The 27,750-nt window shown below is 51.5% G+C and overlaps 1 protein-coding gene across 1 annotated transcript in view; it reads right to left on the bottom strand.

The window, feature by feature from the left end:
• The window catches only part of ITGA11 (integrin, alpha 11), a 52,645-nt gene that overhangs the window by 24,121 nt on the left and 774 nt on the right, over positions 1–27,750 (bottom strand). Inside the window, exons 2-7 of the mRNA XM_009321515.1 lie at positions 20,322–20,433; positions 5,799–5,908; positions 3,347–3,438; positions 2,940–3,054; positions 1,277–1,404; positions 441–589 (exon numbers count right to left, since the gene is read on the bottom strand). Of these exons, the coding sequence (XP_009319790.1) occupies positions 441–589; positions 1,277–1,404; positions 2,940–3,054; positions 3,347–3,438; positions 5,799–5,908; positions 20,322–20,433 (706 nt within the window). The remainder of the gene's footprint in view (positions 1–440; positions 590–1,276; positions 1,405–2,939; positions 3,055–3,346; positions 3,439–5,798; positions 5,909–20,321; positions 20,434–27,750) is intronic.

The raw sequence follows: 27,750 nt of genomic DNA, 5'->3' as shown, positions 1-27,750 counted from the left end.
GTCAGGCTGCAGCAAAAAAGTGCAGGAGCAGGCACTTGTCCCCGATAATGGAGGAGATGGAGCTGTGGGTCGGGGCTGTACTGAGCTCTCGGGTACCCGACGGGGTCTGCAGAAGAGCTGCAGTGTCTGGGGCAGATGTGGGGTTGCGTTTGGGGGCTGAGAGCTCAGCTCTGGGTGCTTTCAGAAAGAGGATACATTTTCAGAGTCTGCCTCTGCGCCCTCCTTCTGGTCCAGCTGCAACCAAGGACAGAGCAGTTTTGCAAAGCATCGTTTGTAAACCATCAATTAAGGACTGAGACTTTTTGCAATAGTGTTTTTAGCCTGGCGGTGTCCCCTGTTTTCTAAGCAGCGAGGAAAAGTGAAGGGGGAGAGAGGGAAGAAAAACAAATGGCGATTTTAAACTTGTTGTCAGAATGAACAGGAATGGGAGAGATGTTTACCGAGCAAACTCTATCCCATAGGCAGTCCTGGTTTCTGTACCTCCTCTTTGCTCTATGTGACTGGCAGCTGCTACCACATCTTTAACAGACCTGTAGTCATTTAAATGAAACTCGTGGACGACATCTTCTCCGTACTGAACAACTCCGACCTAGGGGTTAAAGGAATATCACAAAGGATGCCAGCAACCCACCGCGTAGCGAGGGCCTGCGACACAACGAGCACGCTTTGCCAACCACAGGAAATAACAGCACCCTTAAAAACCAATCACTCTGTCCCCATTTGCTGCAGTTTTCCTTCTATGGGACCATTGATAATGCTCAATTTTATTTCTATTCTCTGCCAGCTCTCACCCATGCGCAGCCACCCCTGCCCTGCTATAAAGGTTTGGGGTGATGCAGACGTGCTGTGCCCCCGTGCGGACCCACAGCATGTCTAGATGGGACCAAACAGGGGGTTATTTCTGTGAATTGTTGAGGCTACCCCTGCCCAAATCAGCCCACGATTACTAATAGGAAGAGGATGGAGAGCTCTTCACAGCTGCAACAAGCTGCCTCAGCACAGGACGATACTTCTATATTTCCATATGATTTCATCCTCCCCATGCCCGGTCGGGGCATGGGGTGCTGCTCTCTCCATAGCTCATTTAAGGCCATTAATGTGAGTGTTATTTCTATGGCCTCAGCTTTAAAATCCATACATTGAAAGTTTATTTTGAAAAAGCGTGGCGCAAAATTACAGCATATTGGCAGAAAAGGGACGTTGGAAACGGCCCCGTGAGCATGGCCAGGGGACTCTGCAGGACACGGGGGGATGCACAAGTTGTGCAGGGGCTTACTTGTATCTGGCCGGGGCCAATATAAAATTTTTTCAAGATGTTTATCAGGAAGTGCTGAACTTCAACCCAAGGATATATGCTGTTTGATCCATCCAGAACTATGATTATGTCCATGTACGTCTGGCATCCTGTGAAAAATAAGCAGTGTGTTATTGAAAGACCTTGGCAACGCTTGCAAAGAGGAGATTTATGGCTTCATTTCTCGCAGTCAGGTACTTGCTCTTATGATTTGTTTGAAAAAAAATCTTATTTCAATCATTCATAAAGACCTTTGGGCTTCAGCAAGGTAGAGAGAAGCCACAAGCATCCTCTCTGCCGAGAAAGACTGGATAACTTTCTAAGAATAACACTCAGCGGTATCTTTTCTGATTCAGATTTGGACCTTTATCCGGTCTAATATAGTTGCATACTTCAAAGAGTGGCCCGCTGCAGGCAGGATCCAGCCTCCGTCCCTCCCACCAAGCAATGCTTTACTCCTGAGTCACTCCTCAGCCCTGCCTGTACTTGCCATATAACGCAAGTCGGGCATTTCCTCCCCTTCCCGTTAAATCCTCAGCGACGAGGCAGCCAAAAACCCCGGCGAGGACCCCAGGGCTCAGCCCAGCAGTACGAGCCATGAAGGATTTAGGCAGTCGACTAGTTTCAGCGGTGAAAATTGCTCAGTGTCATCTCTCTATCTTGCTTATATTTTATAACATTATTTAGAAAAGTTGCAGAAAGCCAGAAGATGATGAATTTTCCAGTGACAGATATTTATTGGTTGCCCTTTTCACCTACTGTAGGCATTTATGGGTTAGAGCATCCATGGACTGGAGTCACACATGGGTCCTCCATCGCTGTGGTCCTCAGCTGCACGCTACCAACTCGATCCCCCACTCACCCCGGGACCCAGGGAGAGGAGCTGACCCTCTGCATCCCACTCGCTGAATGGTAACACTCTGCTTGTTAATCACCCTCTCTAAAAAATCCAATTACCCCTTGCAGCAAGGGCTAAAAGCATCTTCCGGCCATGAAAAGGGAAGCGACATTGAGAATTTGGTGGTGGGCTCTTGCTTTACTGCCTCTGCCTCCCGAAAGTCCCATTTTCCTGTGCTCTGCTCTATGCCGTGAGAATCAATCAACACCAAACGGGTGATGGAGCTGGGGCATTGCATCCCACACCCAGCTGGGGCGAGGAGCTTCTGGGAGCCCCAGTGGTGCAGGACAGGCTTCTGCAATTTCTTACCACCTACAGGAAAGCCAGGAAGCTTATTTAATATCTCAAAATAAAATCATGTATCCAAATTCACAAAGTTGGGCCAAAATAGTTAGCTTTCAGTCAATGAGCTCTTTGTTTTGTGTGGCCAAGGTCTGAATTCTTTCCTTATTTTGCCTTCCTAGCTGTGCTGATAAAATATTCTGGATACTTTTATTTCTGGTTTTGGAAGAATAAGGTGTTTTTTGTCTTCCTAGGGTGTCAGTCAAAAGGAAAATGTTTACCAGATGTCTGTGTACGTAACCCCCTTTGAATCACTTCCCTGCAACCATTTCCTCTGCTCTCTTGCCTTCGCTTAAAAACTGACATCGCTTTGTTTTCTCAATGGGACTGAAGCGATTAGAGAACAGAAATTCCCTCTGACTTCAAAGGCGGGGTTAGAGCTGCAGGGCAGATTGTTTCTCGTACTCTGGAGAGCTGGAGCCACCGTCTTGGAGAACCTGAAGTTGGAGTTGACCCGGGAACACATGCCCGTGGTGTAGTAGGAGCTCCCGCACTCGTGGGACCAGAGAGGGCTGCAGGCCTGGGGGAAAAAATCAAACATCAGGGATGGGTTTAAAACTGCCACTTTTTAGTTGCTGCTTTGCAAGGCTGTCCTCTCCTTTGGCATCATTTTCCCCATGGAAGGTGAGGTTTCTGAGCCCCACGGTGTATGCAGCATATATATAAATACACAAAGAGGCATATTTGCATGCCTTTACATGCTTATGTACATGCATCTGGTTTTGCGTGCCTTTGCATGCTGTTGTACGTGCACCTTGCAGTGACCTCCCAACGCAGGGAGGCCAGGCTGTGCTGAAGCCCCTGTTCCTCACCAGAAAGCTGTTGTCCTTGGGGTTGGTAGCCAGGCTGAGGCCGAGGCGCATGTTGTCCTTCCGCTCGGAGACATTGGAGAGCGTTACCCGTCCTTCGGAGAGAGGATGCAGTTAGGGACAGCCTCCAGGCAGGGATGCCAGCCACCCAGCCCATATCCCCGTGCTGCTCCCCAGCATCTCCGGAGCAAGAGGGAACACAGCTGAATGCCAGAGGAGAGCTGTCTCGGCATGCTTACACTGCAGACTTAGTGCTTCTGCTTTTTTTTGGAAGCAGTTGTCAAGTAAGAATTGGTTTTTTTCTTAGATGCCACAACCAACAAAGAGAAATGTCTTCTAGGGAAGGAAACAATGAGTCAGAGCCGGCATCTCTTATGTAGTCAGTCTTTAGGAAGAAACCCCTCTGAGCGGCTCTAGCATCTCATCTTTTATTGTCAGGCCAGCAGTGGCTGATTTATCTTTGCACATTGCTTTCGTTTCCTGTGTCACAGCCCAGAAACCGGGAACGGCCCCCAGGGCAGCCCTGTCTTTCAGTTAACGCTAATATCGTTTAGCTGTGACACAAATGCTGCCTAACCCAGCCATTCCTCCACTTCAGGGGTCAATGCAGCTCCCTGCGACCCAGGGCGTCCCCTTTGCTGTTTTGCCCGAGAAGCAAACTGAGAAGGAGGAAATCGGGCAATTAATGGTAAAACTGGGGGGTTGGTTTCTTTGCCTGTGGCCTTTGAAAGTTTCTTACTGAGGTTTAAACTGAGGGGAGGCTCAGAAACCAAGATCCACAACCCGGAGCTTGAAGGAGCTCAGCCTGAAGCTGAGCAGCTTCCAACAACCCCTCGCTTCTCCCCTGCGGGACCAGCCGACTGCAGCCCCGGTTCTCGCCCGCGCGCCCTGGCCTTGCTTCAACCTGCTGTCTGCATGCATGCCGCAGCAAAGCCAGAGGAAAAGGGGCTTTAGCCCACATTATAAATCCTCCAGGATCCCGTCTGCAGATGCTGACACCCCACTGTCCTGCTCTGGTACCCAGGTATGCTACACCTTGTGACCGCAGCTCTGCGGTGGGGAGCAGGATGCTCCCCGCCAGCTCGTGCATCCGCTGCCTGCTCGGCGTGGGAAGGGCAGGGGCAGAGCCCCGGTCCCACGTCAGCTCATGCTTCTCTGTGCTACGGTCATCTCTGCTGCACGCTCGCTGTCAGCTTGGCATCCCCCCAGGGCAGCTCTGCGTCTGGTTTTACTCAAATGGCCTCAGTGGATTGTGCTAACTAGACAAGTTAATTGGGAAAAAAATAAAATAGGATGTGCTCATGGAACTGATCTTTTCATTTGAAAAGATTTCCATTTCCAATGGAAAAAAGATTGCTTTTTAGCAAGATTCAAATTTATACACACACAAGAGATTTATTTCCTTGAAGAATCTCGATGTTCTCATAGCAAATAACAAAAAAAAAAAGGAAAAAAGAAAACAATGTTAAAAAAAATAAAAGATTTGGAGCTAATCAATCAAATATTGCAGATGATCCAAAGTTCCTCCTCTCTTATCAGCTCTGGTAGAAACCCAGGGTAGTTCAGATTCATAATGATGAAAAATAAAGTGAGAACAGCTGCTCCAGCTGCTCCAGTGTTAAAAAATCCCAGACCTTGCCCCCAAATCCCAGCGAAGCTCCTCAGGACCATGAGAAAGTCCCTGGCTCTCACATCCCCCGCTGAGACAGGGACATGCCCGTTGGGTGTCCCACTTTGGGCAGCAAAGGGGACTTGTCCCCTCTGTGCCTTGCACTGCCCCAACCTGGGGAAGGCATGTCCTGATATCGTGATATTGTGCTGTTGGCACAGTCAGTGCTGGACCAGCACAAGAAACCCCGAGAAAGAGCTCGCTCTCTCCATCCAGCGAGATGGGATTGGGATGTCTGCGGGACTGGGGCACTCCCAGGGTCTCTCCTCCTGTGACGGCAGTGATGGGGCCTGGGGGTTGCGGGGCTGGGTGATAATTCCCCAAATACCAAAGCCACGGGGGCAGGCTGGATGCTGGGAGCAAAACTTGCCTGCGCCCAGGGAACCTGCTGTGGTGGGCACGTTGTCCGAGCATCCCCCGGAGAGGGAATACAGACACCGCCATGTGCAGTCAGGTATTTGCTAGTGGGACCATTATCTATTCATAAGTTTATCCTGATCATTTAATAAAGCAAACAGTTTAAGCTATATTAAATAAATAACTCTCTTACTTTATTCCGATTTGCTTGATTTTACCCTAACGTTGCTTAAAGCTCAGCACCAGGAGTAATGTGAACACCTGAAATAATTCCTTATCTAAAAATCCTCCTAAAACATGCAGTCCTCATGCTTTTGGGGACAATCTGGGCAACGCGACAGGATGCACCTTTACAGACCAAAGCAGTGATAAACAGCACCATGTTGAAAATGCCCAGCTCCCCCTTGCTGCCCCGCGGGTGTGCGGTACCTAGGTTGAGTTTGGTGCAGTTGCTGTGGGTGTCACTGGTCACCGGGCACTTGTAGACATCTCCTGTCTTCTGCTGGCCGTTGGTTTCGTAGGGAGCGCCCACCACCAGCCTGCAGGAAAGAAGGGTCTGTCAGTGCCCAGAGGCTGGGTGGGAGGCAGGGGAGCAAGCCCACGGCCACTGCCAGAGGGGAACCCCCACCCCGGGAAAAAGGATTCCCCAGCCCAAGCCCCCGGCTCGTGGCTGGGGAGGTGTCAGGAGAGGGTCCCTTGCTGGGGGGACGCCGTCGTTCCCCTGACCTGACTCGGCGCAAGCAACAAGAGCGTTGTTTTGACTTGCCCTTCCCATGACAGCAGGCAGCAATAAGCTGGGAATGATGACTCACTGCTGCTTGGAAGTAATGGCCATCAGATGCAACAGGGGCGAATGAATGCCTGGCAGCGAGCGAGGTCTGCAAAACCATCTGGCACCATGGGGAGGAGCGGGGGACCCTCATCACCACCTCTGCTCATGGCTGGCACCGGCACCGAAACCCTCAGCATCCATCTGAGGTCCCATGGTGGGCACGGCTGGCCCCGGGGAGCAGAGAACGGAGGTGTCCCTTCTCACTGCTGCTTCAGGTAGGAACCTTTTCATGCCAGGATTGTCTTCAGGACTGGGATGTGTAGGAAGGAGTCCTGCCTAGTGATACCCAAAGAAATAGCAAGGAGCTGGTATAGCAGTAACAGCAACTCGCACTGGGATCAGTGGGGAATTTTCCGCACTAAAAAGCTGAAAAAGTGAATTTCCGGGAGTTTTGCTCTGACCTGGGGTTGTTCACTTACAAGCAGCCCGGAGTGGTACGTTAGGATCCCCAGCTCCACGGCAAGTGAGGACGTTGGGCATCTATCTGTCCTTTAAGAGGAGGAGCTCATAAAACCACATACATCCACCAAGGGTGCAGGCCACTAGTCAGGATGTATCTGGGACATTGCAAGCATTTTTCTCACTTTTTCTTGTGGACTTGACTAGAATAGTACAAAACAGCAAACCAAAGGAGGAGGAGAGCAGGACCTGAGGAATTTGGCCATTCCTTCCAGGCTAGTTCAAAAATACCCCGAACCACGGGTTATTGGCATCTTCTGCTCCCAATGTGTTAGCCCCAAAATAAATCTTCTCCATCGCTTTTTCGCTTTCAAAATCCTATCGGTGGATGCAACCGTCCATGTCCGGATCACCAGATAAACAGGACCTCTTTTGTTCTGCGCCGCCCTACCCAGCAGCTGGCAGAGCGACCATCCCCGGCACAGATGTTCCCTGTTAGACCAGAAATGGCCATTTTTTTAAATGCTGCTTCTACAAAGACACTGAAGATTCATTCTTTTATTCCATCACTATAAAATGGAATTGCTCACCAAATTAAAAGCTCCAAAATCTAAGCAGCGTTTAAGGATTCTCATGGAAATACTTCCTGTCTTACAGCTTCATTGCTAACGAGGAGAATAATTAGGGGAAAATAATAACCATCCGGAACTGTCCTCAATAGCATCCAGAAGCTCAGGGAAATCTGGTACCTTCTCCCGGACCTGTACAAGGAGTTTGCTCATCTCCTTCTGCCTCTGTCGCACTATCGATGCCTGTTTGCTCATGGTCAGAGACCAGGAGGGGGGAAGGTGGAAGATGGGAAATGTAGTGAAGGGGGGTGTGTGTGTGGAGAAAAAGTCCTTGAAGATGAAAAGAAATGAAGGTTAAGACACCTCAGAAATGATGTTCTCATTTTTTAGTTCTTCATTCCAATAGAAGAGTTTAACACAAACAGGATTTAGCATTAACTTCTCAGAGCAGCTCCACCTCGATGTCCCCCCACCTCGCAGCAGGAAAATCCCAGCTGGGACTTTTCCATTAATCAATATTCACATATTAATATTGTCACACTGCCCATTAACAAATATTCCTGAACACCAGCAGTTATTAGGTTGAAGCACCTCTTTCAAACCCAAGGCGATGACGAGGGCAAACCACCCATTCCCCCAATTCCCCAGCCCTGCGTCAGGGCTGGAAGCTCAAAGAAAGCCCAAATATTTACAGACGCTGCCATGAATGCAAAGGGGTTGTGAAGCTCATGAAAACAGAATTTTTGTCTCCCAAAGACAATGGCATTGTTTTCCCTTTTTGGTTAAATTTAAGTGATTAATCAGCTGAAGCTGTCAAATTCTCATGGAAACTTGGCAGCTCGGGAAAAGGCTTTTCCAGCTGTTTGAAAGGTGCCGGTTGCAGGGATGCTGTACGTGTTCCCCGAAGTCGGCTGTCAGAGACGCTGCTTTACTCGCCAGCTCACAGGCTGCTTACAAACCCCTTCCTTTACTTTGTGGTTTGTAAAACTGCGCTCTAAATGTTTTTTTTTCTTAAAAAAAAAAAAAAAAAAGTCTCATCCCAGATCACCTAAATCACCCAGATCCAACTGGAGCATCCTGCCGCAGCAGGGAGCCATTCCCTGCTCCATCCCGGCTCTCCCCCGCCCCACGCACCCTTGGGTCACCCCTAATCTGCCCCTTCGTGCTCTCTGGAGGGTTGCAATCTCTCCCTGCCCCAGCCACAGCCTGATGCTAAACAAGCAAAGCCCTCTGCAAAGAGCGAAGCGGCAGGCCCTTGCGTCACAGCTTGGCTAATAAACGAAGCTTTAAAAGAAAATAAGAACCAAACAAGCCCGCCCTCGCCTTCCTTTTCATGCACTCCTTATGGGGAAAACAAAAGCAAAAAAAGGGATTAAATGTGAAAAGCGCAGACTGCTCAGAGCAACATGTCTGAGGACATATTTTTAACTTTCATCCTGGGGGGAAAAAAATAAAAAGGAAAACCAGGCTGTTGGTGGAAATACCCGAGGAGCCTCTGCTCTGCCTGTGCAAGCAGAGCACCCGTGCTCAGTCCCACTTCCCGGTGCCCTGCCCGGGCTGGGGACGGGACAGCTGTGTCCGTGGCTGCTGGGCAAGTCTCACAGCAAACATTAAAATGATGTGTCAAACTCAATTTGCATTTTTTTGCACTGTTTTACATGATTTTGTTACACATCCACATGAACAGCGTGCACAGCACGACAGGGCAACATAAAACCCGAAATGCCGCTGTGCTTCAGTGTCTAAGACAATTAGAGTCACAGCTGCTCGGTACTGATTGAATTATTGGAGTATTTTTTTTCCCTTAGTCAAAATATTATCTGGTGAAATTCCTTGTGTCACAGACATTAATTCATGCCAGTTATCTTGGTATTGAACCCAATAAATTACGTTTGGCTGGAGCACATCTCCCGGAAAAACATCCATCCCCGATTTGAAGGCATCAGGCGATGGAGAAACCAGCATTTTGCTGGGAAATTTGTGGGAGAGTTCAGCGTTTAAAAATTTGTGGCCGTTTGGATGTACCTACAGGCTGCTGTGCTGAGCCGAAGGGATGTGCCCCTCCCCAGCATCCCCTCCCAGAGGAGTGTACCACCACCACCAAACCTCCTCCGACAGTTCTAGGTCTGGTTCTGCTTCATTTATTTAGTCCCTATTTATCTTCATTTATTATTCTCTAATGCATAAATTTTTAATTTCTGCCTTTTTTCTCTAAAGTGCTGTTGACTTTTACCTGCAATGTCTCCTGCCAGGGCTGTGTTAACCAGCATCTTTGCCTGGACGTAGCTCAGTCCCTCGGCCCATATGCAGGATGATCCCACACCACAGAGACCCCTCAGCCATTTTGCATCCAGCAAATTCCAGACTTTTTAAGGGAATAGCCCCCCTGGCACAGCAGGCTCCCTGGGTGCATTGCGGGGAGGTTGCAAAGCTCATTTTGAGCCTTAAGATATTTTGATTAAATGGAAAGAAATCAGGAAAGGAAGGTATGTCTAGCTGGTGATCTGGGAATGCAGGGTTTAGGGAGGAATGGAGAAGCAACTATGCTTTTCACAGGATTTTTCAATCAATGGGACACTTAATCTCCTGCAAGGCAAATTCACTTGCAGTTAATTTATTCAAGATGGAACTGAATGAAGAAGTGATTAAGGAGGTTCAGGAAAGGGAGAGTTCAGCTGTGGAAAACTTTAAATGGGATCGGGGCTCCTTGAAGGGAGTGTGACGGAGGAATGGACTTTGAAATGTCTTTCTCCACATTGGCAATGGTGGGAAAAAATACCTAGTGTGAGTCCAAGGAGAGGCAGAAACGGCGGAGGAGTCAAAGAGATGGCGGCACATGAGGATGTGAGACCTGAAAATGAGTCCTTGGTCTGACAGCAGATTTCTGCATGGCCTCTAGCAAATAATTTTATCAATCTGTAGTGATTTTTTTTTAATCTTTAAATACAAGGCAGCTCCACTGATGAGCACGGGCAATGCAGGGCGGCTCTGCTGATGGTGAGGATCCCATCGCCTTGCATGGGCAGCAATGGACGGACTGCTGCTCCGGCCAGTTCTGCTCACCACGAGCAGAGAAAACTCATGTGTTGGTGACCAAGGGTCACCACAAAACCACGTTTGCAAACATCTGCGGCCGAGTGCCGGGTGACCTCCAACACGGTCTCATAGTGGGAGCTTGAGTTGATGGCTATTGCATTATTAAACCCAGATACATCCCTTAGCACTGCCCAAAGCCCGGGGAGGTGCAGCAGAGATACCAGAAGACGATGGACTGATTGTTTTGGTCTCTCTATGAAGCAGTCCCATGGGCCAGGGGCAGCCAGGGAGGGAGCTTGGGGCATCTGGGAGAGGAGCGCAGGCTGGCAGAGAGAAGAGGTATTGGGTCTGGGGGCACCAACAAGCCATCCTGATGTGTGCTGGGTTAACAGCATATTAAATAATATCAATTGGATACATTCAGAAAACAGTTTTGAAGAAGCATGGTGCACAAAGCCAGGAGCGATGCAAACCTTTGCTTTTCCACCTGCCAGCAATGAGAGGTTTCACCCAACCCAGGAGCTGAGCCCAGGGCATGCGGCAGGGGAGGAGGAGGAAGAGGATGGTTACAGCGGGGAAGTATTTGCACCGTCTGCATCAGGTTTCCATTACCCTCGGCGAGGGACAATGTCCCCGGGTGCTGCCACCTGGGAGAGGATGCTCCTCCCGGCCGTGGCTGTTTCATTCACATCCTTCTCTCCTGCGCGGAACATCATCTCATCCCAATCCATTCCTGGTCATCTCCAGCCCTAGCACTGCTTCTGTGCTGACGACCTTCACACAGCTTGGAGGGGCTCTTCTCCAGCACCCAGTTTTGGGCTGACTCATTACCAATGAGCCATTCAAGCTCGTTATTTAGCAGTGGTTCCAGGGGAACGTTACACCCTTTGCAAGACTGTTTTGCCCATTGAATACCTTGTAAATCATCCCTTGGCAGAAGTATTCCTGGTGGAAGCATCAGAGCCTCTCTCTCACTCCCAGGTCTCCCTATGCTCCCCATACTACCCCAATTAATAGGCAACCTAGTAACGACAGAGCAGGTGCAGTGCTCCCTCCCCACATTTGGTGAGTTTTAGGGGATTTCTCTCCCAAGATGTAGTGCATCCTTGCTTTGCAGTTTGGGTCCCACTGACCCTGCAAGTGCCCAGTGCAGGCAACCAGGTCCAGATCCTGACCCACTCCTGGAGCTTTGTCCCCACCCCTGTCCCCTCCTGACCCTTCCTGCTCCTGCATGGGGAGTGCCTGCAGGAGGCTGTCCATCCGCCACCGACGTGCACAAGCACCCTTGGTTGTTGTTTTTATAAAGGCTGATCAATGTTTTCTCTGCTTTATAACAAACCCCCTCATTGCAAAACAAAACATAAACACGACTGTAATTTAACCAGCTGTTCCGCGCACCAGGTCGAGCCGGGAATGGATGCTCCTAATTACACAGCCCATTCCCACAGCACGTCTGCAAACCCCTCCCATGGCCCGGCAGGGCCCGGCGGGCCATCTCCCCCCACGCTGAGCAGCCACGTCACAGGACTAGCCCCGAGGGGACCCGGCACCAGGACACGGAGGCGTGCAGGGTCCGAGCCCTCTGCACTGCTGCAGCAATTACACAGACATCGCAGTAAGCAAAATTACCGGCACTCTCCTTAAAATAGCAGATGACGGGCGTGTTGCAAAACATGTCTGAGGAACTCGCAGAATATTGTGGTCAGCAGTAATGATACTTTCTTATTTTTCCTGGTGTAATTTTTTCCCTTTTACTTAGGGATATTGTAATAAAGAGGTGTTTACAGGCAAGGCCCGTCAGTGATTCTTGGCCCAGCCGTGGGTTTCCACTGTGGCGTTTGAAGTTACTGGTCGATGCTCTCTGTAGGCTGCATGTGTCCACCAGGACTCATGCGATCTTTGGCTTTCTTCTGGAGTTTCCAAAGCAAACCCTGATCTGTGACTTCGGTTCTTACCAGGAGTCTCCTGCTTTCCCCAGTCACCCATTATCACAAGCTAACAGTGTTTGGGGGGGTTCCCCTACCCATGCATTGCTGCGTTGGAGGCACCGTTAGGTCACCGGCTCCAATATCACAGCTCCATCCATCTGCTCTTCAGTGCTCTGAGACCAGGGCACCAAGCCCCCAACCCTAAGTAACGAAGAAGTGATTGCAAAGGCCTTTTTATGGGTGAATAATATGTGATGGGAAAGAGCAAGACACCCTTCCTCCACAGAGATCTTCATAAATGAGGCTATAGATATTTTACAGCACATGTGTAACGTTATGGCACAGGCAAGACTTGCTGTCCATCCACCTCCAGCCTCCCCCGGTCTCACCACGGGAGGGGTGCCGGGGTCTTAGGGCTGCACCTGAATGCTAATGCTATGGTGCAATGCGGATGTTTTAAAAACACCAAGGAGACAATTTTCCTCTATGCACCGAGGGCCTGGCTGCCAAAGTTCATGCTTGATGGGCTTCCTCTGTTTCTTCCTAAAAATCCTGGTGTACCTCAGAGGGGGAAGCCCACCTGTGTCACAGCATGCTAAGGTAGTTTTGGGAATGCTGCTCTTGTTGCAGCAGTTTGGAAAGCCCTGGGTAAACCCGCAGGGTTGTGGCAGGGGAAATTTTCAGGCTCTTGCAGTGGGGAATGCAAGATGGAGATGCTGGGGTGCCCAGGAGCCCAGAAGCTGTGGAACAGCTGCTCTCTGCCTGCCAGATTTGTCGTGTAGCCCAAATCCCCATTTCTGCACGTGCCTCCCATTGGGTCCCTTGTGGAAAAAAAATACCAAGTGCCGTTTTGCTTTTTTGCTGGACGGGGTGGCAAACCTTTTCCTTCCTCTTTCAGCCTGACACCAACCATGAAAAGTGTCAACTGAGTGTTGCTGGTGCAGACTGGTTTTGTCTGCAAGGGGACATCCTCTCGTGAGCCCCTCTCTTCTGCAAGTCCTACAGCGAGTAACACGAGACAACATCTATTTTTCTGATTAGACCAAATGCTTTCTAAAAACAAAAAATAAAATAAAAAAAAATGAAAGGGCCTAACTGGCTGATGCAAACCGACCCCAGAGTCTGACAACCTTGCTGCTTTATGCCAAGGAAGACCTGCCCCAGGGATGTCAGACGTCCCGTGTCCTTCAAGATGCCCTGGGAAGGTGCCAGGCAGGGGCAGACCGAACTGCGGAGCAGCCCTGAAGAGCCCAGTGATGTTAATAACAGAGCCTATGTGATTTTCTGGGAAAAAAGACCCCATGTGTGCCAAAAAGGGGACAACCCCTGAACATGGGAGATGGGGTGGGCTGCTACAGCATCCTGCAACCTGTGGCCAGCCTGTGCCTGCAGCCCTGGTGTGGTGGGAGGGAGAGCCAGGAACAGACATTATCCCCGTGCCGGAGGAATGCTTTGCAGTTATGTACCCTTTCACCAAAATAATCCGAGCGCTCGGGTACTGGCCAAACCACAGGAGAATTACAGCCAAGAAAGCCTCTCGCAGTAGTAGGGAAATAGCAAACCCTTTAACTGTTTTTCCAGATCAGCACAATTATAGCTTTAAATCCACGAAGCAGATTTTTCTCTCTTCTCCCTCCTCCTTTTCCCCTTGGCTGCGCTCAGACTGGAAACGTCATGTCTGTGCCTGGAGCAGTCGTGGGGATGGGGGCTCAGGGTTGCCCCCCCCCAGGCACCCTTGGAAGGCAGGGTTAGCCTTGGGGTGCTTGCAAGGATGAGCTCTTGCTGAGGGTGGTGGGGAGCTGTGCACAGGGGGCCAAGCCCTACACTGAGGCTTCACAGCACCCCTTTGCTGCAAAGTGGGGTCAGGACAGCACAAGACATGAGCTCAGGAGGGAGAGAGCAGCTAGAGAGCTCTCTAGAGCATCCAGCGCCCCAAATGCTAGACCCACAACCCTTGAAGCCCATCCGGGACCCACTCCCCAGCCATGCCACCTTGCCAGCAGCATCAGTGAAGCCCTGGCCTCAGCCAGCTCGGGAATGCTATATTTATTATTTTTACAGCTTCTGAAGGCTAATGGATGTTTATTCCCAGGGCTTTCCTTCCACAGCCAGTTCTTCTCAAGCTTCATTTTTTGCATAGCTGGAAACTTTCAATCCGCAGACACAAGCCGGCATGGGGCAGCAGTCCCAGTGCTCGCTGCATGGAGCATCACGGCTGCTGCCGTCTGCCCCAGGGAGGCACAACCTGCCCCCTTGGCCCCTTTCCCTCTCCTGCTCCTGTACTGGGGTGTCTGGTGGCAATAGAAAGCTGGGGGCAGTGGTTGGCATGTCCTCCCGTGCACATGTAAGAGGAGGGAATGGGTCCTTTTGTCCTTCCTTAGGGAGTGACGCAGCTCCTGCTCATGGGATGATGGGCAGCAATCAGGAAAAGCAATTGGGAAAGGGGAGATGAAAGATGGAGGGAACTTTTTTCCCTTTATTTACCTGATTTTGGACCTCTAAGAATATTTTCTTCCCAAACTCAAGGCAATTCCAGTTTGTGTTTGCCACAAACATTCATGTGCAGCATGAGGAGAGCACACATGGGGATGGGAGGTTCCATGTTTGAGGGACATGCGTCCCCTGTGCATTTGTGGAAACCCTTTTCATGTTTGAACACACGCATTTTGCCAAATAAATCCATCCACAGCAACAAACATGCCTGAACTCATGCGAGTGTTGATCTGCTCGAGGGCAGGAAGGCTCTACAGAACCTCTGGACAGGCTGGATCGATGGGCAGAGGCCAACTGTATGAGGTTCAACAAGGCTCAGTGCTGGGTCCTGTGCTTTGGCCACAACAACCCCATGCAACGCTGCAGGCTTGGGGAAGAGTGGCTGGAAAGCTGCCTGGCGGAAAAGGACCTGGGGGTGCTGGTCGACAGCCGGCTGAACATGAGCCGGCAGTGTGCCCAGGCGGCCAAGAAGGCCAACGGCATCCTGGCCTGTATCAGAACTAGTGTGGCCAGCAGGAGCAGGGAAGTGATCGTGCCCCTGTACTTGGCACTGGTGAGGCCGCACCTCGAATACTGTGTTCAGTTTTGGGCCCCTCACTACAAGAAGGACATTGAGGTGCTGGAGCGTGTCCAGAGAAGGGCAATGAAGCTGGTGAAGGGTCTGGAGAACAAGTCTCATGAGGAGCGGCTGAGGGAGCTGGGGTTGTTTAGCCTGGAGAAAAGGAGGCTGAGGGGAGACCTCATCGCGCTCTACAACTCCCTGAAAGGAGGTTGTAGCGAGGTGGGTGTCGGTCTCTTCTCCCAAGTAACAAGTGATAGGATGAGAGGAAATGGCCTCAAGTTGTGCCAGGGGAGGTTTAGATTGGACATGAGGAAAAATTTCTTCACCAAAAGGGTTGTCAAGCATTGGAACAGGCTGCCCAGGGAAGTGGGTGAGTCCCCATCCCTGGAGGTATTTAAAAGACGTGTAGATGTGGTGCTTAGGGACATGATTTAGTGGTGGACTTGGCAGTGCTAGGTTAACGGTTGGACCTGATGATCTTAAAGGGCTTTTCCAACCTAAATGATTCTATGATTAAATACCCCCAAAATGACATGAACCAAAGTATGACTTGGGGCAGAAGAACAGCTCCAAGCCAAGTCACCCCTTCGGGTCAACACCACGATCATCTCTGCCCTTACAGTAAATCCCTCTCCTTCTACCAAAACTCCTGCCAGGCCACTTTACCCCAAGCACAGCAGCACAGGGAGCTCCCATTTCTCCCAGTTTTCACCCAAGATGCTCGGCCCTGGGGACCAGGGATGCTCAGACCCCGTAACGTCGGGCACTTCTTGCCCTGCCTGCACCAGGAGCACTCTGGGGCAGGGCGGCTGCTGCCTGACTGCTGCTGTCCAAAGCTGCGTTGCACGGTAGGATGTTTCAGAAGCCTGTTGTCATTTTTTCCATTCACATATTTGGAGAAGGCACTTGGGTTGCACCTCCAGCTTAATGAAAAAGGGAGAGGAAGTGTTGAGAGAGAGGTCTGAAAGCCCCTCGCTGCTTGAGAAGATGGTAAGCAGAGAAAAGCCACCCCGTGAATCGATGAGCTTTTCGAGCAGTATATATCTAAGTGGTTTTTTTCCCTTGGAGTTTAATAATCTGAATTCTTTCCTCCCAGATTTTCCACTATCACGGTTGCAGTTACAGCCCCCATGTGCAAATGACCTGGCTCCTTCCCCAAAAAGGAGATAGTCCCAACCAAAAATATACCTACAGAATATAGGTTTGTGTATACACATTCATCCAAATATGCCTATACACAGAGAGAGACATATAAATTTATATATATATAAAAGCTGCTTTGAAACCTTTCTAAAACTATCCACACTAGCCAACAGCAGCATTAGAATACTCAGACTGAAGGATAGGTGCCAAAGTCCTCAGATTCCACATTTGGTATTTGGCAGCCGGGTCTCTGCACGTTGTTATAACCATTGCTCCTATACGAACCACGCTTCTGAGATAACCATTTAGTTTCTCTGAGCTCTTCTGCATTTCAGTGGGTTTTGTTGAACTCCTCTGGGATGGTATTGAAGGACGCTCGGCTGGCTTCTGCCTTTACCAGCAACTGGGGTTTCATCTTAGCATCTCCATTTCTTCTGCCTCCTGCCAACTCCTGGGGTTGGCTGAGGCTCAACACAATTATTACCCTGCTCTCTCTGTACGTCCTTGGTTTATACTATAGATGTTCTGTTTGTTCAGTCATTTATCCTTTAACCAGATTGAGTCATGGTGGCTTCATTTTTTAACTGTGTACACATATTTAATAGACATTTTATACTACATAATTGCATATTCAAATAGATGCTATACTTATGTATATACATACACTCATTCTGTGCAGAGAACATCCATTTTTTTCATGCAGAAGAACTGACAGAAGAGGAAACTACAGCTGTATGCTGCCTGATGTTGGCAGGAGAGATGTGAGAAGGGCCAAAATGAGCCAGAGCTGGTCTTTGCTCCAGTGTCCTGCTGGGAAAGGAGGCAAAATCCTCCCTTTGCTGGTCCCCAGGGAAGTCAGCCCCTGACCACCCCATCAGTGATAGCAGCAGCTCGAAGGCATGAGAAAAAAGCATAAAAGCCCCCAAATGGCATGGGAATTGCAGTCCCTCTGCCAGGGTGCAGCCAGGATCATGCCTAAAACAGCATCTATAGCTACAATTGGGCTGAAAATATTTGAAAAATGGGTGTTTTCCACCAATCTCCACAGGGCCTCTCCCTCAGAGAGCTCACTTGGGGCAGAAATCTCTGCAGAGCAGCAAAACCAGCCCATGCAGGTACAGAACACCCAATGGCTTAGCTACTGCTGTCATCTCCACCTGGCAGGGAAACCAAACCCTGAAGGGCAGGGGGGAATTGCACGGGATCCCTCATAAGTGCCTTGTCCAGGACCCCTGCAAGATGGGCTGAGGGATGGGACAGGCTCAGCCGCATCCATGCCCTGCATCTCCTGCCCAGGGGTGGGCGAGGAGGGTCCTTCCTCGGGAGCAAGGCTCAGTTGCGGTCCCAGGAGGGTTTCCCACCACCTGCACCCACGGATGTAATTTTGTCATTTGAGGAGCACAGTGGCACACTTGGAGCAAGGCGCCTGCGTGCCGTTCGCACCTCGTTACGCTGCTCTCCTCCAAGGGGAGATTTTTGGCATGGTTTAGGATGAAATGAGATACAGAAAAGGGATATTATCCAGAAGCAGAGGCAGGGACAAATGTGATGGCAAAGACACTCGGTTCTGGCTCCTTGTTTGCTTCAGAGAACTGCGATCTCTGAACAGCCTTTCCTGGGCTTAGCCCTGACCCAGCAGACACCTCTGCAGGTGTGACTTGAGCCAGTCACTTGCAGAGGCCAGTGCAAATACCACCAAATTTTTGGTGTTTTGGATCCATTCCTGATAGAAAATAATTCACAGCAGAGGTCTGTGCAAATGAAGAGCTCGTATGCTCTGAAGCATCATATCAACCGCCCTGGAGAGTCTGGTCCCCATCCCACCATCTCACAGACATGCCTGGTCCCTGCCTGGGAGCAGGTGAGGGATGAAGACACCAGGCTGAGCTGAGATTCCCTTAGAAATTAAGCACATGGTGCTGCCCAGATGTGCTCCAGCATTGCCTGGAGGGAGATGAGGATGGAAGACTTCACGCCAAGCAGAGTGATGTCACCTGTTAACATCAGGATCCCCTGCCCAGGTCTTGAGCAGGGGGCGTTGCAGGAATTTCCTTTTTTGGAACTACTTGACAACCATGCTTATGCCATGCTCCAATGGCTTTGGCCATGAGCAGTTGTGCTATCAGGTGCCCAAAATTCTTTACCCCCCCCAAAAAAAGCATTTCTTTGGGTAAATATCCATGTTCTTAAGTGAAGAAAGGGTGGAGGGCTGTCCCATGCCAGATGTTTCTGGCTTCTTGTTTAAGTGTAAGCTGGCTGGTTGGGAAACAGTCCCATAGCACAGGTTCATGGACAGTGAGGATGAAAAGGATACCAAGAGACCACCCAGTCCCCAACACAGTCCCAGGCAGGGTCAGCTCTAGGAGAAAGCTCCCCAACTGCTGCATGAAAACCTACTTATGGACCACGGGGATGTCCCCCTGCGAGGATGCTTTGGTACCTGGCACAGTCACGCTTCTGGGGAGACTCAGCCCAGCCACGAGCAGCCCTGTGCTCGGTCTTGAGCTGAAGCAGTGGAAAAGCTCATCGCAGCCACACAAATGCAAGTCTCTGAACTTCAGAGGGGATACTGGGTGCTAAACTACCTGCTCAGGACCCATCTCTGAGATGGTGCAGCGGCAGCTTCATGGGCTGCAGCCCAGGCAGCCCCCTCCCTTCCCAGCCCATCCAAAAGCACACGATCCCAGCGCAAAGCTAACCTTATCCCACCATTCAAAGCTTTATGAATATTAACTTGTGTCTCTGCTGCATGGCAGAACGAAACGGTGACCCAGAGAGTGGAAACATCAGCACAGATTTAATTGCAAGCATCTCCCCAGGATGCAGCTGGGAGCACCAGAGCTGGGATGGCCCCCACAGCCCTGATGCAGCACGGGGGCCGCAGCATCGGCATCACCCCATTAGCTGGATGCACAGTACCATTTGGGAAAAACACACAATCCTTGCAGGAAACAGGGGCCCGGAGCCAGCGGAACGGCTCACCGCAGCATGCCTGGGCGGCTGGTCCCGACCCTCCATTAAACAGAAGGGAAGCGGTGAGCAGGGAGGTTTCAGGCCATGCTGACGGCAGCTAGGGAGACCAAGGTTAAAACCGAACCTCCCTGCTCCTTGCAGCGAAATGTCAGCTCAGCTTGAGGACGCAGGACAGGGTCTGGCCCCGCGCCCCCTGCCAGCACCAGCAAAGGTCATGCAACGGCAGCACAGGTCTGAGTTTTGAATTTCAGGGGTATCCATCTGCATTGATTACATGTTCGCTTGCTGCTTTAAGCCTGGCTATCATCCACCCATGGGGCAGATCCTTCAACTCCGCAGTAATTGAGTTGCAGGGAATTTCATGGGCTTTTTTTTTCATCACCACAGCATCCAGATGTGCTCCTGGAGAGCATCAAGGGTCTCCGCCAACATCTGTGTGGGATCCCCCAGCAGGGATCAGCCCTGGCAAGGAGCAAAACCTGCTGCGAAACCCAAAACCTGAGCAAAGCCCATCCAAGTCTCATCTTGCAGTCCTGACGGACGCAGGCAGGTCTGAGCACTTCTGCAGACCGCGGCTCTTTGGTGGAAACTATATAAAACGGGATGACCTTGACCTAAAACCCAGATGGGTTTACAGCGACTGTCGGAGGCCGAGGGGCCCCGGGGAACCATGAACTTGCCTGGAGCAAAGCCCCATGTGTGGCACCTGCCACCAAGAGGCAGCCAGGCAGGACACAGGGCACAGCACCCTCCATATACATACATCTACCAAATACAAAATATGCTGTTAGCCCCCACATAAATCTCCTCTTTTTGAAAGGAAGAGGGTTTCTACTCTCTACTTTGCCCAAGCTGGCTTGGCACCAGCATCACCAAGAGCAACCCTGGTTTCCCTTGGAGCTGGAGCACTGCCCACCCCAAACCAGTGGTTGGATGGAGCTGGAGGAAATAGACAGCATTTTGGGTAGGTTGCTTTAGATCCCCTTCTCATCAGAGCCTGGCACAGAGCTCACTTACCATTTCTTCCCCCCGATGTCATGCTGCTGCACTGTGTAGCCAAAATATGCTTCCTTAGAGCCAGCTATGATTTTGGGCCTCTTGGTGTCAATGTTGAAGGTGTCACTGAACCCTGAGGAGAGAAAAGAAGGATTCCATCAGCCAAGGTGCTGAGATGGTAGGAGAAAACACTTTTTTACTGTGGTCAGAGACTGAACAGGTCACCCCAAGAGGCTGTCAAGTCTCTACCCATGGAGGTATTCAAACCCCAACTGGACACATCCCTGGACAACCTGCTTCAGGTGACCCTGCTTGAGCAGGGCTTGGACTAGATTATCTCCAGAGGTGCCTCCAACCTCAAGCATCATGGGAATGTAGCTCCCACAAAATGCACAACATGCCCCAGGAGAGTCCTAGGCAAGACAGGGGTGGTTTTACCCCATCACAGCAGGTCTGTGGCACAGCATTCCCACAGCCAGCCATGATGGAGAGGAGGCTACAAGACCCAAAGTAGCCCAGACCAGGCTCACCTGCAACCTCCCAGCACTCCCCTCTCCAGCACAGAGCCCCCAGGCAGCAACCAGCCCCAGGGCTGCAGCTTTAAGCAGGTTCATTTAGGGTTTAGAGGCCACAGCTGCACAAGCCCTGGAGGGCAGCGCCCTTCCCCAACCCACCTGCAAAGGGGCTTCAGCCCTGCAGGCACCAACGTGCTCCTCGCGGCCGCTGAGCTGTCGCCCACCACTGCTACCAAAGCAAAAGACTGTTTCTGTTTTATTCATAAAGGAAATAGTATTTTTCCTCTAGGCTGCTGTAAGAGTGAATCAGCTGAAGTCAGGGCTGCCAGGATGGGCATGGGGAGGGGAGAGCACCTTTTTCCCTCTGACATCTCCTCAAGCTGCCTGCGATGGGTCATGCTGCTCTGCAATGCTTTGCTCGTCCAGCTGTGGAGCAGCAGCTGCTCATGGTGGAGATGGCCACCACTATGTCCCCACGCACCCCAGCAGGGACCACGGGGGTACATAGGAAATGTGTGGCCATACCAGATGTGCCCAGTCTGGAGCCCATCACCCAGCCCAGCTGTCTCCATGGGCCACCTCCTGCTGTCCCTGTGGGTTTTGCAGTACCAAAGAGCCAAAGTTGGGATTCGCTTTTCCCGTGTGAGCGAAAGCCGGTGCCACTGGGGAGTTTGCTAGGGAGAGACAGCTCTGGAGGGGGATGTCTTCAAGAATGGATGCTCAGACCTGGACGGGGTGATTTTTGGGCTTAGTCGTCTCCCCAAGGCTGCTCTGGAGAGGATGCCCCTTCCTGCAGGACAGCGGGAGCAGGATCCCTGACCACGGCATCCCAGCTCTGGGGAACCCGGTGCTCACAGCCCGCACAAGTGAACCTTCAAGAGCAATTTGCTTGCCAGGGAGCAAGTCTCGGGGGATTGGTCTGGCAGCTCCTCCCTCTGCCAGGAGCTGAACCCAGCGGCAGGGTGTGCAGACAGGGAGGTCAGATGAGTCTCCCCAGTTCCGGAGCAGCTGGAGATACCCCTTCACCCATCCACGGATGCAGGAGCTGCCCCAAATTGTGTCCACAGCCCCCCCTGGGTGCATTTGATGGAGAAATTGGCTGGGGGCAAAGACCACCCCTGGGCAGGAGGGAGAAGCAATATCTGTGCTGCGGGGCTCATGCACTGCCTTGCCTCTATTACTGGTGGCTGCAAAATGCTGGAGTGACCCATGTCCCATGTCCCGTGGTCCATGTCCCATAGCCAGCAGGTATCAGCCCACAATATCCCAGTCTTTACCCAGAGACACATACATTTTAGCTCAGGCCAGCATCACGTTCAAACCCTCCACGGGTGCAAATGCTGCATGGCTTCTACAGGGAGGTGTTTTTAATTTACGATATTATTTTCCCCATGGGTTTTCTTAAGCATAGAGGGGTATGGCCCAGGTCCCAGCAAGGAGCGACTGCATGGGAGACGGTGCTGCAGGGAAGGATATGCAATAGCCAGGATATCCCGGCTCTTCGTCTGCCTTTGGGCAGAAAGTAGCTGCGGTTGCAAATAAAAGATCCTGGCGTCACTAGTTAGGACGACTTTAAAAGCAGCAGAAGGATCACGTTTGGTATTTATAGGGGTATAAAGGGGTTGTCAACAGGAGAGGCTGGGAATGCCACTTCCCAGGCAGAAAAATTCAGGATGGAAAGTGTTTTTATAGGTAGGAATGTTAGGGATAAACCTTATTTTTTGCAGTCATAGGAACAAATCTGTAACGTTGGCCCCATAAACAGAGAACTGCGGAGTCTCACCAAGGAGAGCTGAGGTAAGGAGCTTTAAAATCCTACAAAAAGAAATTCTAGAAAGCAGAGGAAAAAAAAAGGAGACAGGGTGGGGGCGGGATGAGAGCCAGCATATTTTGTGGTAGTTTGACCTTATTTAACATTTCAAAACAAATGAAAACCTCCTCTGAGTTAACCGTTAGCCAGTGAAGAAACAGAGGCCAGGACCGGCCATTGTTAGTCATGATGGGCAAGGGGAGAGTGGGAGGTCGTGGGGAGCTGGGAGCACCCAGGGGTGTCACATTGCTGCCACCAGTGAGATGGGGTGACACCCTGGACCTGGCTGGAAGAGGGGGGTCTTTTGGGGAGGTTGTTTTATATTTCAAGCAAGGTTAAATTCCAAGTAATGCAGAGGCATCTTCATCACTTGGGTGCAGAGTAAGTGTCAGAGAGGATGTGATGGGTTTTCTTCCCATCGTTTGCATTCAGCAGAGTGGGACAAGTTGGGGGCCCCATCCTGTGGCTCCCTGCATTAGGACCCCATCATGCAGCTGTAACCTCCTGCAAAAGGCAGCCAGGGTGGTCGTGAAAAACAACAGAAACCCCAAATAAATAGCACAAATTCTTCATTAAGTGCAAAGGTCTCTGAATCGGGGGGAGCAGGGAGAAGTGCTGCAAGGGGCTCGTGCCACTCACAATGCCGGAGCATCCCGCTCGCAGCAGGTAGCGGGGACCAGGGGAGGCAATGGGGCTGGAAAAGCAAAATGACCTGGAAGAAAGTTTCCAGGCAATGGATGGCAGAATGGAGGAATTTCAGAAAGCCAACAGATGTGGGTGCATTCGAGGCAGAAAGAAAAAAAAAATAAATCTGAGAATATTTAAACTGGCTTAAACTACTGGGAGCTTTTCGAGAGGTTGTCAAGGAGATTTAGCAACCCAAAGAACCAAGTCTCATTTTCTTGTCAGGAGTGACATCACTGTCGTAAATAAGTGACCAAAAGCCACATGTTTTGCGTGCGATGCAGCCAAGGCAGGAAGCCTCAAATACCTCCTTTCTGAACTGGAACTTCACTCGAGTCCAAACTTTTGATTCTTGTCAGGTCAAATATTGAAAAGAAAAAAAAAAAAACACATTTGGGAAACAATACTGGGAATAAAAGCCACCTTTCCTGCCAAAAAGAATAAAAATAAGTCCTCCCTGGAAGGGAAACCTCTGGGAGGGGGATGCTCTCGGGGCCCCAGCACCATCCTCCTGCCCATACCTCTGCCGGTGCTTCCTGCCTGCATCCTTCGGGCAGGCAACGGGATTCACCGCCAGCAAAGGGACTCTGGGAAGGTGCCATAACGCAGCCCATTGGTGTATGCTGTGATGCCGCAAGGCTGCTTCTGCTGCCATGAGGTATGGGTCTTTAGCTCGCTGCCTTTGCTCCAAACTTTTACAATTTAAGGAGACCTGAGCTGGGCAGTGGAGCTGCTGGAAGAATTTCCTAATTTTTTTTTGGCTGTGGGGAAAATCACTCAATTTTTTTGACTGCATCGTGCAAACCCAGCCTGTTTTGCTGGCCTCCAGCACTTTCAGAGCTTGGGAAAGAGTTTCTGCAGAGAGGCCGAGTCGACACAGGGCAGCGACACAGGTGGGAGAAGCATCTCGAACGCTGCGGCTGAGTCCGGCCCATGGGAACCTGCGTCTGGGTCCACACGGGCCTTTGTGCCAAATTCCCCAGGGCAAAGGCAGCTTGCCCGCTGCCGGGCTGCTGCAAGTCCCCAGGGGTGGCACGGGAGGAGATACAGGATTTGGGGGCACTACAGGTGACCCGAGGAAAAGTGTATGGATGGGACATGAGAAGAGCATGTGCCGTGCCAGGCTCTTGCTTTCTTGCAGGGATGAGCAAGCTGCTCGCTGGAGGAGCCTGGGAGCACGTGGCGGGGGGAAAGCTCACATCTGCCAAAAACCTGGAGCATGCCAGGGTCAAGCAGCTCAGTCTGGCACTTTGAAACTCGCCTTGCTGTTCTTGCTCCCGTTTTCTCTCTCATCGCTCAATCCCACACAGGAGAGGAGACCTCTGTGCTAGGTTAGCGGGTCCACGGACCCCGGTATCACCACTGTGACCCCTGCATCCTCAGCATCCTGGGGATGCCACTGGCCACCCAGTGCTGGGCTGGGCTCCTGTGACCCCATCCCCACCACCACATGGGCTTTGGTGGCATCGGATGTTCGTCTGCAACCCATCTGCCATGCACGTTACTTTTTCTTTTCTTAGGATTGAAATATTTGGCTTAACTAGAAAATGTTTAAGCTTGATATAGGGTATTTGGGCAAAAACTTAGCAGGCCCCAAGAAGGAGCAGGGTGGGCCACATGTCCCTGTGCTCCCCTCTAGCTTTAATTCCTAATCAAGTGCTCTTTGCCAAATGAGATGCTGAAAGCACCAAATTCCTCTCCAGGTTGCTATCTCAAAGCCAGCGTTTGTCATCAGCTATTAGGAAACAACCCAGGGTTTGGTGGCTGCAGCAGCATTGGATGGAGAGCCAGGGAATACTGAGGATGAACAGAGGATCAGTCATCGCCGGCTCGTGTCTTGTCACATTCCTGGTTACCCACAAAATCTCTGACAAACAGCCCCAGGATGTTAGCTACACAAGTACCTTGTGCTTCCATAATTCCAGATTTCTGGACCCCCAAAATTCAGGGAGGAGCCGTTTGATGGCCATGTTTTGCAGCCCTAAGGAAGATGCTGATTTTTCATTTGCAGCGCATTCATTAGTGATAATGCAAACGGCATCGGGAATAAATAGTGGCAGGTTTCTGACCACCCCTTTCCCAGGGAGACACCAGGAAAGCGATAGGTTGTGGGGGCCATGGGGGGATCAGTTTCTCAGAGCCCCATGCAGCTCAGGTGGGTTGTTTAACGGATCTTCCCTGGCCAAACCTTGGTCAGTGGATGGACAACTGATAGGCGGGGAGGTGGGATCCCACTCAGCCCCACTGTTGGGGCTGTGTAGCCACCCAAAATTAAGAATCCACCATCAAAGCCTGGACTGGAGGGTCCCTTGGAAACCCACCTGGACAATCCCAAACGTACCTCATGGAGTAAGCACAATGGTTTTACCATTTGGTGACCCTTTAGAGAGGGAAGGAGCCAACTACCTTCTCTGGAAAACCAAACCAGCAAAGGAAAACAGATGCATGGTCTGACACAAGGGAAGTTGTCATATCTCAGCGCATCCTCCCTGGATCCTTCTGGAAGTCACAGCTTCCCTGCCAGCGCATGGTGTCAGCGAGCAACCGGGCGATCCGCAGCCACTGAAGGCGTTTATTTCAACAAGCCATGGCTCAGCACCCTGTGGCTGGGCTTTCCCACTTTTGGCCCAGACCTGTGCCCTTCTTGCACCGAAGTCTCAGGGAAGAGGATCTGGCCTGATCCAAAGTTTAGGGACACCTTGGGCTGTCCCCAAGACTGGCTGTGCACAGAAGCATGGCACTGGGCAGGGTCCCCAGCCCTGCAGGGTGCCAGCTGGAAAGGGACCAGCTGCTGAGTGCCAGCATCGCCTGCCTCCTCCCTTGGCTCTATTGCTGGTGACAAGTAATAACCAAGCAAGTGCTGGAGATGCCACGGTGCCTCTGGGGACTCCCAGCCCATGGGATGATGCAAGAGCAGGGACAGAGCCCACATGCAGGAGGTTCCCCTGGGGCCGCTGGAGAGAGCGGGGAGGGAGGTTTCCCTTGGGCAAAGCACCACCCACCACCGGAGCATGGTTTGCACTCAAGGGCACACACCAGGACAGGCAGCACTGCCTGCTCAGTGCAGGGACAATTCCCAAGGATGCACGTCCCAGCCTGGCACCCTCAGCTCAGCCCAGGGCCCCGGAGGGTCCCGCACATCACACAAACTTGCTTTTAGTCCAGATGGCAAAACGCCAGCATTAGTCCTCAGCAAAATATATCGACCGGTAGCCACAATGCATCCCATCCTGGTCCGGAGACCACCACAGAGCGCTGGAAGCATTAACCCTTCCTGCCGGCACACGACTCATGTTCGCTGCAGCAGCGCTGCCATTGCCGGCCACTCCAGGCGCAGGCAGAAACCCCTGTGGGCTGCAACACCCGTGGGCAGGAACACCCTTGGGCAGGAACGCTCACGTGGAGGACTTCTGTTCAGCCTGAGGCGGAGATGCCGGCTTGCCACATCCCCTGACTACACTCTGCAATAACGGTCATATATCTACAAGCAGCATCTCTTTAAGGGGAGTTCACCCCACGGAGTCGGTCACCCACGTAAGCACGGCCGGGGATATGTCGTCGTCTCCGTGCTGTAGTGATCGGCCCCGGCAGCTCCACGCAGGCAGCCCCGCGCCCCGCCACGCTCGCCGCCGCCATGCAAGATGCAGACACATGTTCCCTATTAAGCAAAGAAAGGCAGCTCCGCTGCGGCTTGCTTTAAAGGATCAAGCAACAGTGCAATTAGAAAGGGGAAAAAAAATAAAAGAAGTAAAAAAACCACCCTGGTGTGTTTTTCCATCAGGATGTTTGGAAATGTTTGTGGTGGCAGAAGCGCTGCAGGCTGGCGGGGAGGCGTGAGCCGGTGGCAGTGCTCCTGGTAGCAGGGAAAAGCTCTTTTTCCCCTTTGCAGCTCCGAGTGTTCCAGCCTGGCTGCTCTGAGCCTGGGCTGCGTGCGGGAGGATGCCAGATGTAATTGCAGCAAAAATGACCGCTGCCGGGGAGCCTCCTTCTGCAAGAAGCGAGCCTGAGTGCACCGGCGAGGGGCCAGCAAGAAGCAGAACCCCACCTCGTGCCTCAGTCCCCGGCAGGGCTCGTCCCACACACACTGAGCCGTATGGGGGAAGCTGCAGGCTCGCCTCCTGAAACAAAACGCTCGCCTAAAACCTCTCTTAACTTATTTAACCCCAAGCAATTTTCTTTTGCACAGCCCCCTCATGTGCAACGGGACAAACCACCTGTGGATCACAAAAGTTAACTCTAGGTAAAAGGGTCTGGCTTTATTTTTGGGGGACTTTTTTTTTCCCCCGCTATCTGATGCTTCAGAAAAACACTAACTAATCCCGCTCTAACTGCAGCCCAGCCGAGGAGGGGGGCCGGGAGGACAACGCACTGCCTGCCTGCCCGCCTGCTCATTCCTGGGAGCCCATCAAAGCCCTCCATCCCTTTCAACACCCGTTCGCCC

Source organism: Pygoscelis adeliae, unplaced genomic scaffold, assembly GCF_000699105.1.
Source record: "Pygoscelis adeliae isolate BGI_AS28 unplaced genomic scaffold, ASM69910v1 Scaffold13, whole genome shotgun sequence".
NCBI classification, from domain to species: Eukaryota; Metazoa; Chordata; class Aves; order Sphenisciformes; family Spheniscidae; genus Pygoscelis; species Pygoscelis adeliae.
The sequence above is the reverse complement of the archived record's forward strand: the minus strand, read 5'-3'. Positions and strand labels throughout refer to the sequence as shown.